General features: G+C 45.5%; 1 protein-coding gene and 1 non-coding gene across 2 annotated transcripts; one reads left to right on the forward strand and one right to left on the reverse strand.

The window, feature by feature from the left end:
- Positions 1-87: 87 nt before the first annotated feature.
- On the reverse strand, positions 88-20,302 carry avpr2aa (arginine vasopressin receptor 2a, duplicate a). Its single transcript, XM_085144621.1, has 7 exons — positions 19,664-20,302; positions 18,776-18,845; positions 7,612-7,991; positions 3,198-3,443; positions 2,927-3,073; positions 1,388-1,943; positions 88-392 (listed from the first exon to the last, which is right to left on the reverse strand). The coding sequence occupies exons 3-7, from the start codon at positions 7,987-7,989 to the stop codon at positions 193-195; spliced, it is 1,527 nt and encodes a 508-aa protein (XP_085000747.1). The 5' UTR covers positions 7,990-7,991; positions 18,776-18,845; positions 19,664-20,302; the 3' UTR covers positions 88-192.
- Positions 4,934-5,005, forward strand: trnac-gca (transfer RNA cysteine (anticodon GCA)). Its single transcript has one exon. It is a non-coding gene; the product is annotated as a tRNA-Cys (tRNA).
- Positions 20,303-20,532: the final 230 nt, after the last annotated feature.

Consider the following 20,532-nt stretch of genomic DNA (forward strand, 5'->3'; position numbering starts at 1 on the left):
AGACAGCTGTCCTTTGATGCTTAAAACATCTGGCGGAGGTCGTCACAGTGCGTTCTCAGGCTGCGACGCTGGAGGCGGTGACGTCAGCAGAGTTGCGTGCAAAAGTACGTCCTCGCAGCGGGCGCGTGTGCACCCATGCATGCCTTTCGAGCATGTCTCTGTGTGTCTCGCTCTCCAGCTCATCAGTCTTTGTCAGTACAGGCTGTCCTTGGTGGTGGAGGTGTGTGTGGTGGTAGAGTCGTCGGGCAGGGAGCCCCGGCGTCCAGATCTTGACCCACAGTGGAGCAGATTTTGTAGCTCTCTTGACACGCTGCTGGAGAAAGCCGTGTAGATCCACGGGTTGGTGCACGAGTTCAGACTGGCCAGCAGCATCAGGATAGTGAAGGCCACTCCTGCAGAGGACACACACCGCCAAATAGACAAGTCCAAAAATACATCCAGATGTAAAATGCTTATTTTCAAATGTACAACCTTTACATTGGAAGGAAACATTCCTCTTAAAATGAGGACAAACTAAGGACGAATCACAGTGCAAGTCACATTAGTCTCTCACCCCTTAGGAAACAAACATAAAAATGTGCAAATATTTAGCAGCGGAGCACTGTGCATCCTTTTGTTTTTATTCTACTTCCAGAATTTGATTATAAATATCCCAGGGGAACAACTCCACACATGCTTCCTCCTTCATATTCTTCCTTTCTAATAACAAGTCTATTGTACGAGCAGCTGACAATAAAGCTGACAATAATCATCTGAGTGTGGGGCTGTCGGCCAATCAGGGCTTTTATTTCACAAGAGTATGCTAATCATGCTTGTTGCTGCATGTGAGTACACTTTGTGTATGCATCTGTGCATCTGTGCATCTGTGCTCGTGTGTCTGCTTATGATTTTAACTATGCATGCCAGCTGCTGGCACCGATCATTGTTGATGAAATGTCAGCATCTGGCTCTGTTTCAGACTCTACGGGGGACATAAACAGGTTATTTACTGGCCTCTGGTGTTTGTCTTTAGCTTCAGCTCATGAAAAAACAAACTTGTTTGTGACCTTGTATTATATTCTCCGTTGAGAGCTGGAGCTTGTACTTAGAATAATGAGTTAGATAGCCTAATATTTGGACCCACCAAGATGCTCAAAAGCATTGATTGGAGTTTTCTGTTAAAAATAGGAGTTTTTCCAATTAGCTTTTTGCTCTCTAAAGTGCAAAACAGGTAAATTAGCTCCATTAGGGCGATTAAATAGATTGCACGAGCTAAGGAGAATCAATCCATCTGGGGTAAACAACATAAATGAGTCACCTGACCGCACAGATGTTGCTTTCATTTCTTTTATGGGGTAGATTGGAAACATTAGTGGATGTTGCATCCATTAAGATGTTTATGACTAACCTTGGTCTGGAGGGTCTGGATCCCAGGCTGCCCACAGCTGGACAATGAAGAAAGGTGACCAGCAGATCGTATACACCAGCACAATGACCAGGGTCATCCTCACCGTCTTTGACATGGCTTTAGTGATACTTGGAGGTGGGGTGGCGGGGCGAGGAGGGGGAGCATAATCAAGGGAGCAGCGAGGAGAGTTGGTGTAGGGCTCCTGGCAATCTGAGCCGTTCACTGTTTGCTGATGCGCTGATGTTCTTGTTGTTGTCACATGTTCACCGTGGCAACTGTTGCACTGAATATCAGGTGGTACATAGTCATAACATTCTCCCACTTGGCTGTTGGGTGTGTTATTGTGGGGGTTGTTATTTGCAACCTTTAAGAGTTGTCCTCCTCTTCCGTCCCAGCCTCCTCCTCCAGACGCCCGTCTCCCCCTCTCTCTGGATCGCTCGTCCTCCTTCCTGAAGCTGTGAAAGCGGAAGAGGATTTCGTTTTTCTTCATCTCAGCCATCACCATCCTCTCTGATTTCAGGTAGATGTTGTTGTGAATCTCGCGGAAGATTCTTATCTGAAATATAAGAACATTTTTTAGAAATTACAGCAGCTCAGTGAGAGGGAAAACTAGACATGCCATCATTCACGACCTAAAAGGCCCGAGGATTACGTTTTATCACGGGAACGTGGCAAATTCAGATGCTTGTGTTTGCTGCAGACTGTCCTGTTTAAGGTTTATGTCAACACTGAACGGAAATTTGAAATGTAACAAAAAAAGAGAGCATGTGTTGGCCTTAACCGTCAGCCATAAACCAGTGTCAGACATTTTTATGTAACATTATTTAACGCCACGATTCCTTCGCTCTATTACATAGCTACCATAAAACTGATTTGTGGTATTCTCCGGGGAAACCAAAACAACGACATGAAATCCATTACTAACAGGCGATTCATTCTTGCAACTATTTTTACTTTGATTCTGAAGGTTTGTTACAACTGAAGCTTCACATTAATCCACCTTTCCATTCAGTTTATGGGATTTAATCGGGCGAGTCACTTGAAACTTTCCAAATTACCTCCTTCAGTAGAAATAACATCATTCTCTCTTCCAGAAACCTTCTAAATATCCCTCTGGATTTGAAATCTGATATTCAAAATAGTGGAAAAAAGGTCCAGAACTCTATGTTTGGCACAGATCTGGTACATTCCTCTCCCTGGCAGGACGTTTTCAGACTGGGCAGGCATCTCGGCAGTAGACCTCCAAGTGCTGTGTTAATTAGGGGAAAAAGCTGGAACCTAGAAATATCTTTCCCTAAATAGATCAGGACTGATGGGAGGCACCCCAGAATGTCATATCTGCCTGGGGATGCGACATAACACCAACCACAGTGTCCACAGGTTATTGAACAATGCGTGCCAAATACACTCTTGAAACCAAAACAGCATTTCATTCATGCCACAAGCCTCATTACTGGATAATGTTGCTCTCAGCATGTAATCCTATAGTCAACACTCTTTGTGGACAGTGCAGAGTTCAGCCAGTACAACTAGAATTACCTGACAGATGGTGATGATGAGGGCGGGCAGGAGGAAGACAGCTACCGTCATCCAGGTGACGTAGGCTTTCAGCCCCCACAGCTCAGCAAAGTGACCCCAGCACTCGAACTCACCGGGAGCCACTTCTGAGCGAGAGAAGATGAACACCTGACAGAAACAACAGGAGAAAAGTGGTCAGCACACCCACAGACACTGATAATCTGAAGCTAAAAATAGACAAACATCTTGAGTTCTCCTGTGGAAATCAAGCTGCCTGTGCGTTCCTTCCTACCTGCGGTATGCTGAGGAGCAGCGCCAGGCCCCAGGCCACCATGACAGGAGTGTTCCAGCGGGACACTGTGCCCCCTCGGTAGGCCTGCAACGGGCAGCAGATGGCATGGTGCCGGTCTACTGTCATGGCAACTATCATATAGGAGGAAGCAAACATGCCAACAATCTGCATATACTTGATGGACCGGCATAGCAAATCCGGCCCTTGAAACCTCTCTGTAATGTCCCATATTAGCTGAGGAAGAACCTGAACACACAGATAAAAAGTAGTTATTTTTAAAATAAGTGTTTCCTAATATATTCAGCGTATCAACAAGAAGAGCCTGTGCAGCCCGAACCCAATTTAGCACTTTGTCCGAGACTTATCTGAAAACTGCTTGAGCACATCAGTAAGCCACACCATGGCACTCTTTAATATCCATGAGAAGGGCACTGGGCAAGCCTGTTTTTTCATTTGTTTGTTTTTACCTCAAAAAACACCAAAGATTTGGTCATCCACATACGAAAGTAGTTCTAAAACAAAAGATCATTTACTCCTGTTTGAATGATGTTTATAATTGCATTGCACAGCTGGACTGGGAAAAGCTGATCTTTTATTTATATATATATATATATATAAATAAAAGATCAGCTTTTCCCAGTCCAGCTGTGCAATGCAATTATAAACATCATTTGACTGCCATTTTAAGAAATTTGTGCAGCTAAATCACCGAGAAGCCAACTGGGTAGGAAAGCAGCAGAGACTTCAGAAAGAAATACAGAGACAATTCATTAGTGTGAAAAGTCCTGACAGAGCCCTCACTCACTGCACCTGAAAACAGACATTAAAGTGCACTAAAGCAGACAGTTTGTACAGTTATTACAAGTTTGAAAGTCAATATTTGGTATGACCAACTTTATTCTTCAACACAGACTTCACGAGGTCTCTTAGTGAAACTTTCTTGTAATTTCTTTAAGTAGTCTACAGCAGCGGTCCCCAACCCCCGGGCCTCGGACCGGTACTGGTCCGTGAGTCGTTTGGTACCGGGCCGCGAGAGTTGAGGCTCAGGTGTGAAATGTATAGTTTTCAGAGTTTTTATCGGTTTTCAGCGTTATTTTGTTTTCGTTTTTATCGTTAACTTGGTTTTCCTGGGTCTTTTCACGTGTGTTATGAATAAATCTTCTTTTTTTCGGTACCGGTACTAGTTTTATTTTGTTGTATTTATCCGCGACACCTTAAAGGCCGGTCCATGAAAAATATTGTCGGGTATAAACCGGTCCGTGGCGCAAAAAAGGTTGGAGACCGCTGCTCTACAGGACTAGTTCTCCAGGCTCCAGGATCGTTTTTCATTGGCTGTTTTTCTACCTACGTATGCACTGACAGTGTGCTTCCATGGTGGTATTGAAAAAAATCTGATGGTACTTTTCTGTGTTCATAATTCCATCAATTATGACAAGATCTCCACAAAAGCTCCACCACGTTGTTCAGATGGCTGCAGACACTCGCTGTTGTGCTTCTCTCCTGACCTCCTCCTACAGTACATATTGACATTTTGAACTAAAAATTTTAAATATGGATCTGTCCTTCATTCGTCCTGTTGCCACTGATTTTCAGTTCAGTTCTTGTGTAGTTTGGCACACACCAGCCTTTTCTTTGTTTCCCTTCCTTAAGAATAACTTCCACTGAGACCATTTCTGATTATGCTTTGGCAGTATAGTATATGAATCAACTGAAGGGCCAGATGCCTTTATCGTTGTGGGGGTATAGCTTAGTGGTAGAGCATTTGATTGCAGCTCAAGAGGTCTCTGGTTCAATTCCAGATACTCCCTGTGGAAGCTTAAAAAGCATTTCTTAAAAATGGCTTCTTCACAGCCAGCTTTCCACCCAGATCTTTTTAACAAACAGTAAAAGGCTCATTCATTTATTAAACACTTTTCACAGACAAGCGGCCCGTGAAAAAGAGCGAGACAAAGATTTCACATGCGAGAGCAGTTGGGCAGAAGAACCTGACTGATTTTAAAATGTAATTCAGCAGGAGCTATAATTATGGTCTCAGTCTTGTTAGCATTTAAAACAAGGTAATTACTAGAGAGCCAGTCAGTATTCTTTCTGAGTTAAGCTGTGGACTGGGGTGGACAACCTATCAAGCTGAATGTCATCAGCATAGAAATGATAAAAAAATGTAATTAAAAATTTGAATAATGGCAGCTAGAGGAAGCATGCAGAAAGAAATAACAATGGACCCAAAATCCCTTTTTAACCCCACAGGATAGGGAGGAAATGTTAGAGGTGAACTTGTTTGTTCTAACAGAGAAGGTCCTGTCAGAAAAGTAAGAAGTAAATTAAAGCACAGCCAAATTCACCAGCCAAAACCTGAAGGCAGGATTTTTATGGTCAATGGTATCAAAGGCTTCACCGAAATCAGGCAAAATGATTACAGAACAATTCCTCCATCAGAAGCCTTCAACAGCACGGTCTCAGTGGACCTGCTTTTGAGAGCAAGACTGCAAAGGGTTAAAAATCGAAAATTTGCATAGTAAAGATCTGAACTTATTTTCTGCTGTTTTTTCTAATATTTGCTTATAAATAGTCTTTTTTTTTTTTAAATTTTGTTTAATTACCACATTCGAAAAACAGGTAAATTAGCTCCATTAGGGCGATTAAATAGATTGCACGAGCTAAGGAGAATCAATCCATCTGGGGTAAACAACATAAATGAGTAGGGATGGGTACCGGTATCCGGTGCCATGATGGCACCGGTTCTGACATAAACGGTAGTAACCAGACCGAAAAGCAGCGCACATTTCGGTGCTTTATTTCGGTGCTTTTTTTCCTGAGCCGTGATACACTTTCTTCTTCCTTACATTTGTATTGGCGGTTGGCAAACAACTGAAAGGTGCATTACCGCCACCAACTGGTATGGAATGATACACTTTAGATTCTAGCCAATCATTTTAAGTTTCCGAGAATAGTAGGCGGGTCCAGGTACGTACGTTCTTTTAGAGCAGAGCTACAAATTAAAAATGTCCAAGGCGAAGCGGTGAAAAGTCTGGCTGTACTTCACAGCAAAAGATGCAAACTCAGCAGCCTGCAACAAGTGCTTTAAGGTGATACTGTGATACTGTCAAAGGAGGTAACACCTCAAATCTGATGAAACACCTGGCGACGCATAGTGGTTTTTTTTTAAGCCGAGAAATGCGCCGTATTTGATAGCTTGCTGCGAGACCTCACACCGAGCACATCTACTGCTTGTGGGTTGCCTGTTATCTGACCCGCAATTAGCAACATCCCCCAAAAACCCGAAGAGGAGAGTCCTGGCCCCTAGCCCTGCCAGTGTAGCAGAAATGATGAGGATGATGATGCAGCAGCAGCCGTTCTTCTCTGCGTGAGTAGCTTCATGTTGTTCGTGTGTAATTTACGTTGAGTAGGCTAACCACGTTATTACATTAATGCATGTAAGGTGAACAGCAAACACCATCATAGCTACATGCAGCTGTCTTCTTGTTTGATGGCAGATACTCCCTTCACCCTGGCCAAAAAGGCTAAAATGACCAAAGAAAAAGTGGAAAACAGTTAAACATGAGAGGTTTTTGGACAAAGTTTGTGTTTTTTCCATTGTTTAAGCTGCTTCCAGCCAAGAGTGATACCATATATGCCCCATAGCTGCAGAAAAGGCTAACATTGTTATCTTTTTACAAAAAAACAGCTGAACATGAGAGGTTTTTGGACCAATTTTGTGTTTTCCATTCTTTAAGCACCGGTTTGAGCACCGTTTAAGCACCGGCACCGTTTCAAAAGTACCGGTTTGGCACCGGTATCGGATAAAACCTAAACGATACCCATCCCTATAAATGAGTCACCTGACCGCACAGATGTTGCTTTCATTTCTTTTATGGGGTAGATCTAGACCACATTTGAAAAAGGTCAGGTACAAGGACTGGACTGAAATAACTGAAAAAGCCTCCAATGGCCAAAGAAATGCTGGAGAACTATTGCTCGTGACCACTTTAAAAATTACAGGAAAGTTTGAAAGTCTGGAGGCAAAGTAAAAGAGAAATGCACAGTATTTATATTATTGGTATTTTTGTGGAACAGTGTATACAGCTGTAACAGATCCAGACAGTATATAACTCACAATTACAGAATAAGCCCAGTTAAGTGGGTTTATAGTTTAACGCAGTTAAGTGAAAAAGAAATTCCCATGGAAGATAAAAATCAATATTAAGATGAGCAAGTTTTCAGTGTGACAAAAAATGTTAGTAAAGATGAAATATTTAGACTCAAAAAGAAATAAACATTTCTTACTTATGGCAAACACAAAACAAAACAGGCCTTTAACAAACTGAGACCATTTTGTAAATGTTTGTTTCATCCACTGCTGTGATCTACGCATATTCAAGTTGCTATAATGCCTCAAAGAAACTCCTGTACTGACCTGAAAGAAAGCCACCACCAGGTCAGCCACGCACAGGTTGACCATGAATATGTGCATCGGCGCGTTGTGCTTCCTCCGCCTCAGAAGCACCCACAACACAAAGCTGTTCCCCAAGGTGGTAAGAGCCAGCACCACCGCAAGCACTGCAATCTCGGCCCGGGCCAAGCCGATATCCCTCACCCTGGGCTGGGGAAGGGAGCGAGGTGTGCTATTGGAGCCATTCTCGGGAAAGATGCCAAAGAAGGATCCCCCACTGTGAGACGTGTTGAATGAGTTCAGTTCAGAAATAAACGAGGAAGAGAAGTTGTTTCTTCCTGTGGGGCCCAGAGCGGAGAGGCCTAACCTATCCCAGTCCGTTTCCAAACTGATGCTTTCCATTCCTGGAAGACAAACAAAGTGTCAATTTGGGAAAGCCAATAAAATCTATTGTTTATAGTTTGTATAAATGATGCTTTGCACAAACACAGTCTGCAGGAGTCAATCTGCTGCAGGGCTGTACGACTGTCCACTAGTGAAGTCCAGATTATTATCAACAGACAATGAAATTGCACTGAATTATTACATCTGTGCATCTTATTGCATTTCCTGCCTAAAAATGCGTTTTTCCTTACAGTACTGCTGAGAATCCAAAGCAAAGCACACACAGACTTCTCACATAAGCCGATGCAGATATAAATCACAGGAGCTCTTTGTTGTTGGATCATCAGTAACAGTTTCACATCATGTTCTACAAATAGCTCCTGTTGGGTAACCTCATCAAATTCAACTCAACGTAACGAGAGCCAGACACTCTGCCAATCATGCAAGTGTAATTATGTCTCAGGCTTTTAATAATGCTCCTGTCTGTTTGTCCATCTCCCAAAGCTTCCCATTCAATCTGACGCAAGTCCAGTTTGGTTTATTTTCTTTCTAATTCTTTCTCAAGGTTGATTTGACAGCTTTGCCTCCTATCCCACCACCCTTATTCCTTCACGTCCCCTTTCATAATCATTCTCATCCCATGCTTACCCTTGTACATTCCTGTTTCCCCCTGTTTTTGTTCCCCTCTCTCCAGATTTTCTCTCATGCATCCAGGCGTTCTTTTCTCTTCTCTCTCTCTCTCCCAATCTAAATTAATTTTGTGTTTATTTTTCTTTGCTTATAAATAAATGGCGGAAAAAGAACAGAAAGTTGATAGGAATTAGATGACAATTTAAGAAACAGAGTCATGGGATGTAGAGGGCAGCCTTGGTCAAATAAACTGCATGTAGAGTAGCGTCTGAGAAGTGGGGTGGGGGGGTGGAGAGTAGCGATACAGGCGGTGGGGAGAAAGGAGAAAAAACTGCCCAGAAAAGGTAAAAGAATTGATTTTTGAGGGAGGGTGATTGGATAAGACTAGAGGAGTGGTAAAACATAGCTCCAAGCAGAGATGTGCGCTTTTAGTTATTTCGCTGTGAGTGATGATTGACATCGTGTTGATGTAATATTTTGACTAATATGCTGTGGAGTCGTCGTATATCTAAATGTGCCAATGAATGGGTGATAAGAGAGCTTTCATTTCTGCCTGATTAAAATCAGGAGGAAAACTGTTGTGAGAATATTGAGCAATTGAATGTGACTATACATAACAAGGTTGTTCTCACTATTACGCTACTACCTAATGACCAGTGGACGCACTCCTGGGTGTGTAAGGACGGCTGAACATACTGTCAAGCTTTACATGCTGGCTTTGCCAGAGGAATGTAATCAGATGAATGCATAACAGGCCTGGCCTGGTTGACTTCTCTTCCCAGCACAAACCTACAGCTGTGGGTGAAAAGAAGAGTATCTCAGTGGGATCATTCCTCAGGACACAGAAAACTGCTCTTGTGATTTGAGTGAATCCCTGCAGCCACACGAGGCAAACACAAGACTGCCATAAATGTCCAAACTAAGTCAATCATTTTCTTTTTTTATTAACATTCCTCTATATTTAAAAGGTTGTATTAGCGGGAAGGTCGATAGAGGAGAGGATCAGACGTAGCAATAACAGTTGTTTCTTTTCATCTTTGTTAATTAAGGGTGTAGACAACAGGGCCCTTTTTCAGTAAGGAATCTCTGGGCTGCTTTTCGTTGGTTCCGAGGAGCCTCTCTGTAATTACAGTATAATTCATGAGAAGGTTCTTTGTGCGGCTGCACCCCCCAACCTAATTTCATTATATATATATTTCCATGTGATTCGTTTTTGATGTTCAGTCTGTTTTCAAGTATGCCTCGGTGCAGATAAGGTGCAATGGAGTTGTTACAATACCTGGAGTAAAGCTTAATTAAAGCTTTGACTCAAGGAAGTCAAATAAAAGCATTGAAGACTGCTAAGCAGGAGCAGCTGTTAAGCTGTCTGTAGATGACCACTGATGAGTACGTGCTGAATTTCTTTCTTCATGGCAGATTTTTATCTTCAAATTTATGACATTGTTCTGAGAAAATCTGAATCCCTCGTTTACCTAAACTCCTGAAGAAGAAAATATGCTGAATGCTCATTTGCATTGCATGTGCATCCAAGAAATCTCAGTGAGCTGTCTTCCGATTGCTCAAGCTCATCTACAGGAGACCCATGCATAGCCTGAAACCTGTGCCAGGAGTGCTCTCTGTCATATCATGAAATGTCTTAAACCGAAGCTGCACGATGAAGGTAAATAATGTCTGCAGAACATTGCTGGGTGCAGTTTAATATATTCCAAGCAGACTTCATTATTTCCATCCGTCTGACTGACTTAACACAAGTACAAATTATTCTTTGTGTGCTTGATAGACTGTAGACAGTACTTCTAGTAAAGTACGCTTTCTCTCTGATTGATGATGGAGTCCATCCCTCCCTTGCTTTGCTCTCCAGAGGCAAAGCAGAATGCAACCATCCATTTTCATAACCTCTCCGTGCTGTACTGCTGTCATAGGCACGGGGGTTCGCGCTCACAGAGCCTCAGGGTAGAAAGGAACATGCAGTTAAAGTGCATAAAAACCATTATAGATAGCATCCACTCACATCTTTCAACATCTGTGTCATCATTTCCAACTGTTCACACGTGTTTTGGTCATTCCCTTTCACAAACTACGACATGTTCAACATATGCCAAGATCCAAATACCAGATGTTTGAGACAAAGTATTTTTAAACCATTCTGAGGTGCGTTAAGGAACGAATTTCTTATAAAACCAGGTTTTGATGTCAGTATTACAGTGTGTGACAAAATGCTTTTAAAGGAAGTAAAAAAAAAAGGTGCTATTATCCTTTAAGGTAAGACTTCACCCATTAGACACTCTGAAGGAGGTGCTTGTGCACTTGGTGGTTTAATCCAAACATAATGAAAAAGCCATCACCTCTCTGCCTGTCTTGTCAGCCCATGGATTAGTTTCCTTTGACCAAGTTGACCGAGTCTGATTAATGAGGACCTCTTTGTTCTCATTACCAGCCTGGTCCACGCCCAGACGATCTGTGGCTAATTTCTCCTTCTACTCAGTCTTCCTTCTCTCTTCTACTTTTTCCATCCGTTACCTGTTATTTTCGCTACACTTTCATCCACCCACTCCATTTCTCTGATTCTGATTCCCTCCTAACCATTCCACTGTGGAGGTAAGCATCAACGACACAGAGCTCTCAGTTCTCACTCCTTCTTTATTAGTCTCCAACATCAACTGAGCATATCGCGCCACAAAACACAGGAACACACTTCCTCAACAGTGGGTGTGAGTGGAGCCCTCTAGTGGTCCGCCACACATGCCCCCCCCGAACACCCAGCAGAACTAGTCCAGGACCCGGCGCTTAAGTAAACGGCCGGAACGGCTGAACCGGGGGGGTGGGGAACTGACAGAGGGCAACCCAGCCCGAGAGCGAGGCTGGCACTGGCGGTCAGAAAAAGCTGCAGACGACTCGGACTCCGTTGATTTTGGGTCGCTCCTGGGGGAAAAAACAGAATCCATCAGCCCGGTGGCAGGTGGGCGGCCGCGGCGAGGGGCCTGGGCCGGGACCACCTGATCCTCCTGCATAACATGTGCAGGCTTAAGTCTGTCAACAGAGACAACCTCCTGCCGACCGCCAAAGTCCAAAATGAAATGTTTGTTGCCTGGTTTAAGAACCCTGTATGGCCCGTCATATGGTGGACGCAGCGGAGTCCTATGAGCATCATGCCTGACAAAAACAAAACGAGCAGAGTCCAACGAACCCGGAACAAAAGTGTCAGGCAGGCAGTGGTGCACGGGACCAGGAACAGGAAATGAGTCTCTTGGGGGGCGAAAAGGCAACAAAGAGGTATCGAAACATGGGGGAGGGGTCTCAGGTAAGAATTCCCCGGGGACCCGGAGAGGCTGGCCGAGGACCAGTTCAGCCGGGGAAACCCCGAGGTCTTCTTTAACCGCGCTACGCAATCCCAGCAAAACCCATGGAAGACGGTCGACCCAGTCGCCACCTGTTAAGGAAGCCCGGAGCGCGGCCTTAAGTGACCGGTGAAACCGTTCGCACATCCCGTTAGCCTGCGGGTGGTATGCTGTGGTGCGGTGGACCTTGACCCCCAGGCCGTCAGCCATAGCAGACCAAAGCTCAGAAACAAACTGGGGGCCCCTGTCCGAGGTAATGTCAGCCGGGGGACCGAAACGTGAAACCCATGTTGAAAAAAATGCTCTGGCCACCGTCACCGCTGTCGTGGACGCCAGGGGTACCGCCTCCGGCCACCTGGTCGTGCGGTCCACCACAGTCAAAAGGTGCGTGAAACCCTGTGACTGCGGTAAGGGACCAACCAGGTCCACATGAACGTGATCGAAACGCCTACCTGGGACACGGAAAGGTTCGAGGGGTGCCTGTGTGTGCCGGTGGATTTTCGAGCGTTGGCATGGGATACAAACCGCTGCCCATTCTTTCACCGTCTTGCGAAGGCCCGGCCAAACGAACCTGGCGCTGACCAGCTTGACCGAGGCCCGGACGCCGGGATGAGAGAGGGCATGCACCGAGTCAAAAACACGACGACGCCACGAAAGGGGAACCACCGGGCGGGGGCGGCCGGTGGAAACGTCGCAAAGAAGGCGCGGACCGCCGTCCCACACCGGGGTGTCCTCCAGCACGAGGCCCGTTTTTGCTGACTGAAGGGCAAGGACGTCCGGGTCAGCACGTTGCTCGGCGGCCATGGCAGCGTAGTCGACGCCGACATACACCGGAGAAACCAACACACGTGAGAGACAGTCGGCGACGTGGTTGGACTTACCAGCCACATGCTGAATGTCTGTGGTAAATTCTGAAATAGCCGCCAACTGGCGCTGCTGGCGTGCGCTCCATGGGTCAGAGACCTTGGACATTGCAAACGTCAAAGGTTTGTGGTCAACGTACGCAGTAAAGTTGCGACCCTCGAGGAAAAAACGAAAATGTCGTGTCGCGAGGTGCAGGGCCAGCAACTCCCTGTCAAAAACACTGTACTTGCGTTCAGCATCCCGGAGCGTACGACTGAAAAAGGCGAGCGGTTGCCAGAGACCTGAAACCCGCTGTTCCAACACCCCACCCACTGCCACGTCGGACGCATCGGTGGTCAACGCGATCTCCGCCGACGGAAACGGGTGGGCCAGCAGGGCGGCGTCAGCCAGCGCAGACTTGGCTGCGGAAAATGCATGGACGCGTTCCGGCAGCCAATCAACCGGATCTTTGGCTGTTTTACCTTTTAAGGCAGCATAGAGTGGCTGTAGCAGGTGGGCAGCTCTGGGGAGAAAACGGTTGTAAAAATTTATCATCCCCAAGAACTCCTGCAACGCTTTAACCGACGTGGGACGCGGAAAAGCCGAAACAGCTTGGACTCTGTCGGGCAACGGAACCACACCTTCAGCGGAAATGCGGTGCCCGAGGAAGTCCAGAACAGGCAACCCAAACTGGCACTTGGAAGGGTTGATAATCAGGCCGTGCGCTGCCAAACGTTGGAAAACCTGCCGCAGATGGGACTCGTGCTGGCTCGCTGAGCAGCTGGCCACCAATATATCGTCCAGATAAACAAAAACGAACGGCAGCCCACGCAAAACGGAGTCCATCAGCCGCTGAAAGGTCTGGGCGGCACCTTTCAGGCCAAACGGCATGCGCAAAAACTCGAACAAGCCGAAGGGGGTAATGACAGCGGTTTTAGGAACGTCTTCGGCGCGCACGGGAACTTGGTGATACCCCCGCACCAAGTCAATTTTAGAAAAAATCGACGTTCCGGCGAGATTGGCAGAAAAATCCTGAATGTGGGGGATGGGGTAACGGTCATTCTCCGTGGCATTATTTAAACGGCGGAAATCTCCGCATGGCCGCCACCGACCGTCCGATTTGGGCACCATGTGAAGCGGAGAGGCCCATGCACTGTTCGAACGCTGTACAATGCCAAGCCGCTCCATGGCTGCAAACTCTTCCCGAGCGACGGACAGTTTCGCGGGGTCGAGGCGGCGCGCGCGCGCGAACACCGGGGGCCCGACCGTGGGAATATAATGCTCAACCCCATGCTTCGTTACCGTGCTAGAGAAATTAGGGACAGACAGCGATGGAAACTCTAAAAGCAAACGCTGAAAAGCATCCCCGGAGGTCACTACATTAGCCCGAATCAGGGGCTCGGCGGCCCGAGTAAAACAGGGTAGCGAAGAAAACGAGAGAGCATCAATTAAACGTCTGTTAGCAACATCGACAAGCAGTCCATGAGCACACAGAAAATCAGCACCTAAAATAGGTACAGAGCTAGCGGCAACAACAAAGTTCCACTGGAAATCCCGGCCATGAAAACAAACAGTCACCAACCTTTCCCCAAACGTTTTGATGGGAGAGCCATTAGCTGCGATGAGCTGCGGCCCACAGTTCGCTGCTAGGCCGTCGGCAGCGGTAGGGGGAAGGAGGCTCTTCTGGGAGCCGGAGTCCACGAGAAAACGTCTCCCGGAGCGCGAGTCTTCTATGAATAGCAGCCTTTCTGTATTGCCAGCGGTCGCGGCTGCTACGGCGCGCTGGCGGGTCCGTTTCCCTGGGCCGTGAAAGCGCAAGGCGGCAGGCAGCGACGCGCTCTGTCGCCAAAACGCTGATGGTAGAAACAGATGCTCTTTCCGCGGTGCCGGCGTGTAGCAACCCCTGCCATCAGCAAGGGGGCGGATGCTCCGGGGGAGGCGGGTGGAGGCGTGGAAGGTGCCGCCGGCGAGTCCATAGCCAGGGCGTGAACGTCGAAAGTGCGGCTAGCCAGGAGAATGCGATCCGCTTCTTCAGCCAGGGAGCGATAATCCTTTGCAGGCAGAAGCGGGGAGTTTGCGAGGACAGCTCTCACGGCGGCCGGTAGTTGGCGGAGGAAGAGGTGGGCGAAGAGGAATCCACCGTCATCCGGCCCGAGCAACGATAGCATGTTCTCCATGAGCTCGAGCGCGGTACCGCCACCCAAGCCCGACAGGTTGAGGAGCTTTTCGGCTCGTTCAGCATCGGAGAGGGCATAGCGCCGAAGAAGCAGCTCTTTGAGGGCGGCGTATTTCCCTTGGGCGGGTGGGTCCCGGAGGAGCGTCATCGCGCGACGGGTGGCCAGCGGGTCGAGCGAGGCCACCACATGGTGATACTTTGTGTCGTCAGCTGAGATGCCGCGAAGGGCGAACTGAGCCTCCACGTGTACGAACCATGACGGGGGGTCATGGAGCCAAAAGTCCGGCAGTTTCAGCGCCACAGCGAACGTAGCTGCAACAGGAGGCGGAGGTCCGGCGGCCGCTGATGCATCCATAGCGGAGTCTGCGTTATCTGCGGCCCGTTGCATGCTCGAGTCAGGGGTCACCAATGTGGAGGTAAGCATCAACGACACAGAGCTCTCAGTTCTCACTCCTTCTTTATTAGTCTCCAACATCAACTGAGCATATCGCGCCACAAAACACAGGAACACACTTCCTCAACAGTGGGTGTGAGTGGAGCCCTCTAGTGGTCCGCCACACCACCACCTGTGATCACAGACAAAAGAGGAAGCCGCTTCTCCTGCGGAGGAAACTGGCTCTGACATGTTTTTTTGTTTTTGCTTCATTTTAATCACCGTCCCCATTAATTGACTTTGGCAGCAGGAAACAGGATTAAAAAGGTCAGACCCAATCTGAATCCAAGTCAACTGAAACTAATAAAGCAAGCATTAGATGACAGCGTGTCGTATATTTACCTTTGGTTTTCCGCTGTTTTTCCTAATTGTGATTCATGCGCGACACAAATGAATCATGTGGTGTCACAGACGCGTGGCATTTCATCTGCATGATAAGGCAGCCACGGCCACGTTTTTTCTCTTTAAGCCCCACAAATCTGTAAATTAGATCCCCGCTTGCACCCTCGCTGCGGCATTAATTTACTCCTGAATGAGTCGGGTCAATGACAGCTAGATAGTTTGTGTATATTTATGCATTTCAGTTTGTGGAGGAACCTGCTGTACTCATTAAAAATCACATTCACGGTTCTCTATTTGAGTACATGTCACTCAGGTTCGCTCTCCACCACTAACTGCAGCTCATATGAGCAATAATACAAATTATTCTTTTACTGTCTTCAACCCCAAACAGCCAATTAAATGATAATTATGCAGGGCCACACCTCATTACACACAGCGATTCAGTCATTGCTTAGATTACAGTCAGTGTTGGGGAGTAACGGAATACATGTACCGCCGTTACGTATTTAAAATACAAAATATGAGTAACTGTATTCCGTTACAGTTACCGTTTAAAAAGGTGGTATTTAGAATACAGTTACTTTGTTGAAATAAATGGATTACACGGCGGTACTTCCCTGTTTCATATTGTGGCGGGTCAGGACTGTTTGGGTTTTGTTTGACAGCTACGTTCTGTTGTTCCAGCAGTGTTGCCAACTCCTTAGTAAGGAAAATCGCTATTGGCTGTCCTAAAAGTCGCTAGAAGTCGCCAAATGACGTCATTACCTAATTTGCATAATTGGTCATGCTAATGTAATTGTAACCTACGTTGTTGGAGAGAGAAATAACGTCGTGGAAGAGACATAAAGTGAGTAAAAAACGTCCTAAATGCAGTTAGAATTTATTTAGAACTACAAATTAAATTTCTTTTAGCAATTATTGTTTTTTTTTATGTCACAATTCCAACCCTGCTCCTTTATCCGGGCCTGGACCGGCAAAAGTGACCCGAAATTGGCAACTCTGGTGGAGTTACTGTGTGTGTGTTTATAAGTAGTTTTAAACCTTGTGATCCATAAAACAGCATAACAGTAAAAGAAGAACTGACTGCGTTACAGTCAGTGCGGGAGCAGAGGCTTCGCTCATGCGCGATTCATTTGCCGTTTGGACGCACAGGTGTGAAGATCACCTGCCCTCATAGCAGCTGGGGGAGGACTATCCTCTGCCCGTGAGCGCTTTGGCACGGGCGAGGCGCCCACGGCAGCACCGCTGCTTGTTGAGAGTAAGAGCGATACGTGCTTTCACGTCAAAAAGTCGTCATAAATAAGTCTCCAATAACACCAGAAAAAGTCGCCAGATTTGTCGCTAGTCGCTTTTTAGAAAAAGAGTCGCTAAAGGGGTCTGAAAACTCGCTAAATATAGCGACAAAGTCGCTAAGTTGGCAACACTGTGTTCCAGGCGGCAGCGTTACGGTTGCCATGGTTACAGGGTGACGCTCTCTCTCTGTGTGTTTCCTGCACGAGGGAGCGCCTGTTGTTGTTGTGCTAAGCTAATAGGCAGAATGCTACAGGTATAGCTCTAAAGAATGTAGCATCATAGGCAGTGTAGTCCGTGCTGCAGGGAGAATGGACTGCCATACCCGTTATGTGTCTGTGAGCGAGGGAGGGAGAAAAAGGGAAAGTACGAGCTGTCATCGAGCAAAAACGGGAGCTGGAAGCATGTAAATATAATAATAACCACTGCAGCCAAGAAGAGAGCCTGACGAGCCCAGTTGTAAGTAAGCTATTAAGACTCGACTGTACACCGTGTTCGTGTTTTCCTCTGAAACAATAAGTTCCGTTGGAGCAGCCTTTCAACGCCTCTCTCTGTCTCTCGCTGGCAAACTTGACCCAGACAACAAAGTAAAGCTAGTTTTTGGCTACGAGCCCGACACAGAACCCACCGTATTAGCCAGAGGTCCCTTTACTACGGTTCAGAGCCGCGGACCTTCAGTAACAGTAATAAATCACAGCAATAGTACATTCATGTAGTTGTAAACAGCATGATAATATATTAAGTAATCCAAAGTATTCAGAATACGTTACTCTCATTGAGTAACGTAACGGAATACGTTACAAAATACATTTTGGGGCATGTAATCTGTAATCTGTAATGGAATACATTTTAAAAGTAACCTTCCCAACACTGATTGTATCAGATCAGGTCAGTAGACAGAACTCATGCAGAAGGTCCAAGTCCCCTTATCGTTACTGATAAACCGCGTTCATTAGACCACTGACTGTTTTTCTTGTTATGTATCATTAACTAGCACACCACCAACAAGCAAGTGAACCATTCAAAATGGGACCTTTTTTCACATCACATATAGCTGATAAAAAATTCAGAGTATTCCCCCTGAAGATTGGAAAGTGGGCTGCAGTGTTACCACATCAGCTAAAACAGGCCTGGAGTTGATTTGGTCAGAGCTGCAGCACATGATGAAATGAACGCAAGTAAATGATTCCCCGTTAGAGACCAAAGTAAATCGACTGTTAAAATAACCGTGATGATGATTTTTTCCTGATGGAGGCTGCAATCAAGGAAGTTATTATTCGTCCGTAATAGTTTGTGTGAGGGAAAAAAAAGAAGAAGAAATGTTTGGGATTTATGGTGGAATAAATCTTTTTTCAATGACTTTGGTTGATACAAAGAGCTTCCATAAAAAACACGTCTGCCAAAAAGCAATTATTTGATTTAACTGACAGACAAGAAAGTTAGGGTTTTGTTGTTGTTGTTCATTTTTAAGTATGGGATCTGTTTTTGATTTAACTTACACACAATTTTGGATTATTTCTTCACTGTTAGGAGGAAATTTACCATTGTGATAATAAGTTGTGTCAGGCGATAAATCAGTGACACTTGAATATACAGACGTATGGATGCCGTCCACTCACAGCCTGGGAAAACAAATCTTTTGTTTGTCTAAAGGCCTTTGAGTTTCCTTTAAAAAAAAAACATGGGCAGGGCACGTGCAAAAAAACCACTCACACAAAGAAGAGCAACCCAGTGTGAGAAGTCGTCTCTTACCTTGTTGTCAGTGCATGGTAAGCATTCTCACGCGTGTCCTTTTCTGTTGGCTTTGCTCTTGTCTCTGCGACTGTGGGACAGAGCATTAAAAGCATCACTGTTACAGCTCACGTTACAGGCAACAACAGATAACATTAACATCGTGACAGTTCCCCCGAGCTTCTGTAATCTGTGGAAAAACTAACAGGACCACATCCATTTTCAATTAAGCTCTGCAATGACTTCTAATCAAGCACAATAACATACATGCTTTATGTTAAGAGAAATGACATCCTGAAAGTAGCTCTGGGAAACAACTAGGTTAGAATGATTTAATCACATTTTTTATTTCTGTTATTTGGAAAATTAGCCTGATTTATTTGTGGCGTTCCATCATTTGGAACAATTTTGTTTAATCAACCCAATAATTTACTACTTTGATTTACAGTCACCAGAGCACTTTTTAAAACAGTTGTACTGTTTCCAAAATATAAGATGTGTGTTTTGTTCATTTTCTTGTTAAATAAAATACGTAAAATAAATATAATAAAATATATTTTCACTGTCTACAAACATGAATATTATTAGATTATTGTATTCTTATTATTATTAATGAGGAAACATGATTCTAGATACAAATATAAAAGAAACTGATAAAGCTTTGATGGCATACTTGAGTTTTGAGCATATATGAGATACTGTAGCCATACAAAGGCATGACCTCGATTGGGTTGTAAACAAATTGGAGGAATACAATGAGAACAAATTTAAGGCCCTGCTGGAAAGTTTTTCAGACAATGTTGAATAATGATTTAAATAATTAAAATAATTGTACATTTAACATAATAAGTATATGTTTAGTCATCAAATCAAATGCAGCAGTCATTATGGACTCAATAAGGTACTTACTTGTTCTACTTCAGTGGTGCATTTCTGTTATATGTCGCTTAATTTTACCCAAATTACTTGCTCTCAATCCATGTCTCTCCTTTTAGCCTCAGCTGACTCCTGAATGAATTAGGCAGCGCAGGAATAAAAATCACTCTTCATCAGAGTCAGGTGTTGGTCAGTGTTAACAAAAAGTTCTTTAGGGAGCTCTTATTAGCTGTTATTCCTTTGCCTGCTGAGTGTACTCTCCTTGAGGTGTTGTAGTTCATTTGTAGTTCATTTTATTAAAGTAATCCATTCGGTAGCCATGCGTGCCCTGGGTCCATTTGCGTCAGGTTATGCTTTTGCAATCTGCTGTGCCTTCACCAGCAGAAATGAATTTGATCTCCGTCCGTTCCTACCTCCCCCCTCTTCCCTCCACAGCTATCTCCTCCTCCTCCTAGGTCAACCAGCTTGTCCGCCAGGACTGAGGGTGGAGCCTGCAACCAGGAGTGGTGCAAGAGAGAGAGAGAGCACGCGCGAGAGAGAGAGAGAAGGGAAGGGACCTGTTTTGTCATCCATAGCATTGCACTGAAGTATGGTGTCCACTCAATCACCGTGAGTCACTGGCAGACACAACCATCAGTCTTTACGTGCAGAATTCCTTTATATAATATTACAAGTAAGTGATATTATAAAAGAGAATATTCAGCTGTTAATTATAGCTCTAAATCCAGATTCCCAAACACCCTCAGCTCCATTTCCTTCCCAACCCAACAGTTGAGTCATGTCAAGAGTCCCCGCATGTCAGCTGAGGCTCAGACGAACCGCCCACTCTCACATTTGCTCTGTCCGGTCTCACAACAATACTGCCGTCAAAACATAAATCAGAGCAAACAACACAATGTGCT

Source organism: Neolamprologus multifasciatus, chromosome 20 (genome assembly GCF_963576455.1).
Source record: "Neolamprologus multifasciatus chromosome 20, fNeoMul1.2, whole genome shotgun sequence".
In the NCBI taxonomy this organism is placed as follows: domain Eukaryota; kingdom Metazoa; phylum Chordata; class Actinopteri; order Cichliformes; family Cichlidae; genus Neolamprologus; species Neolamprologus multifasciatus.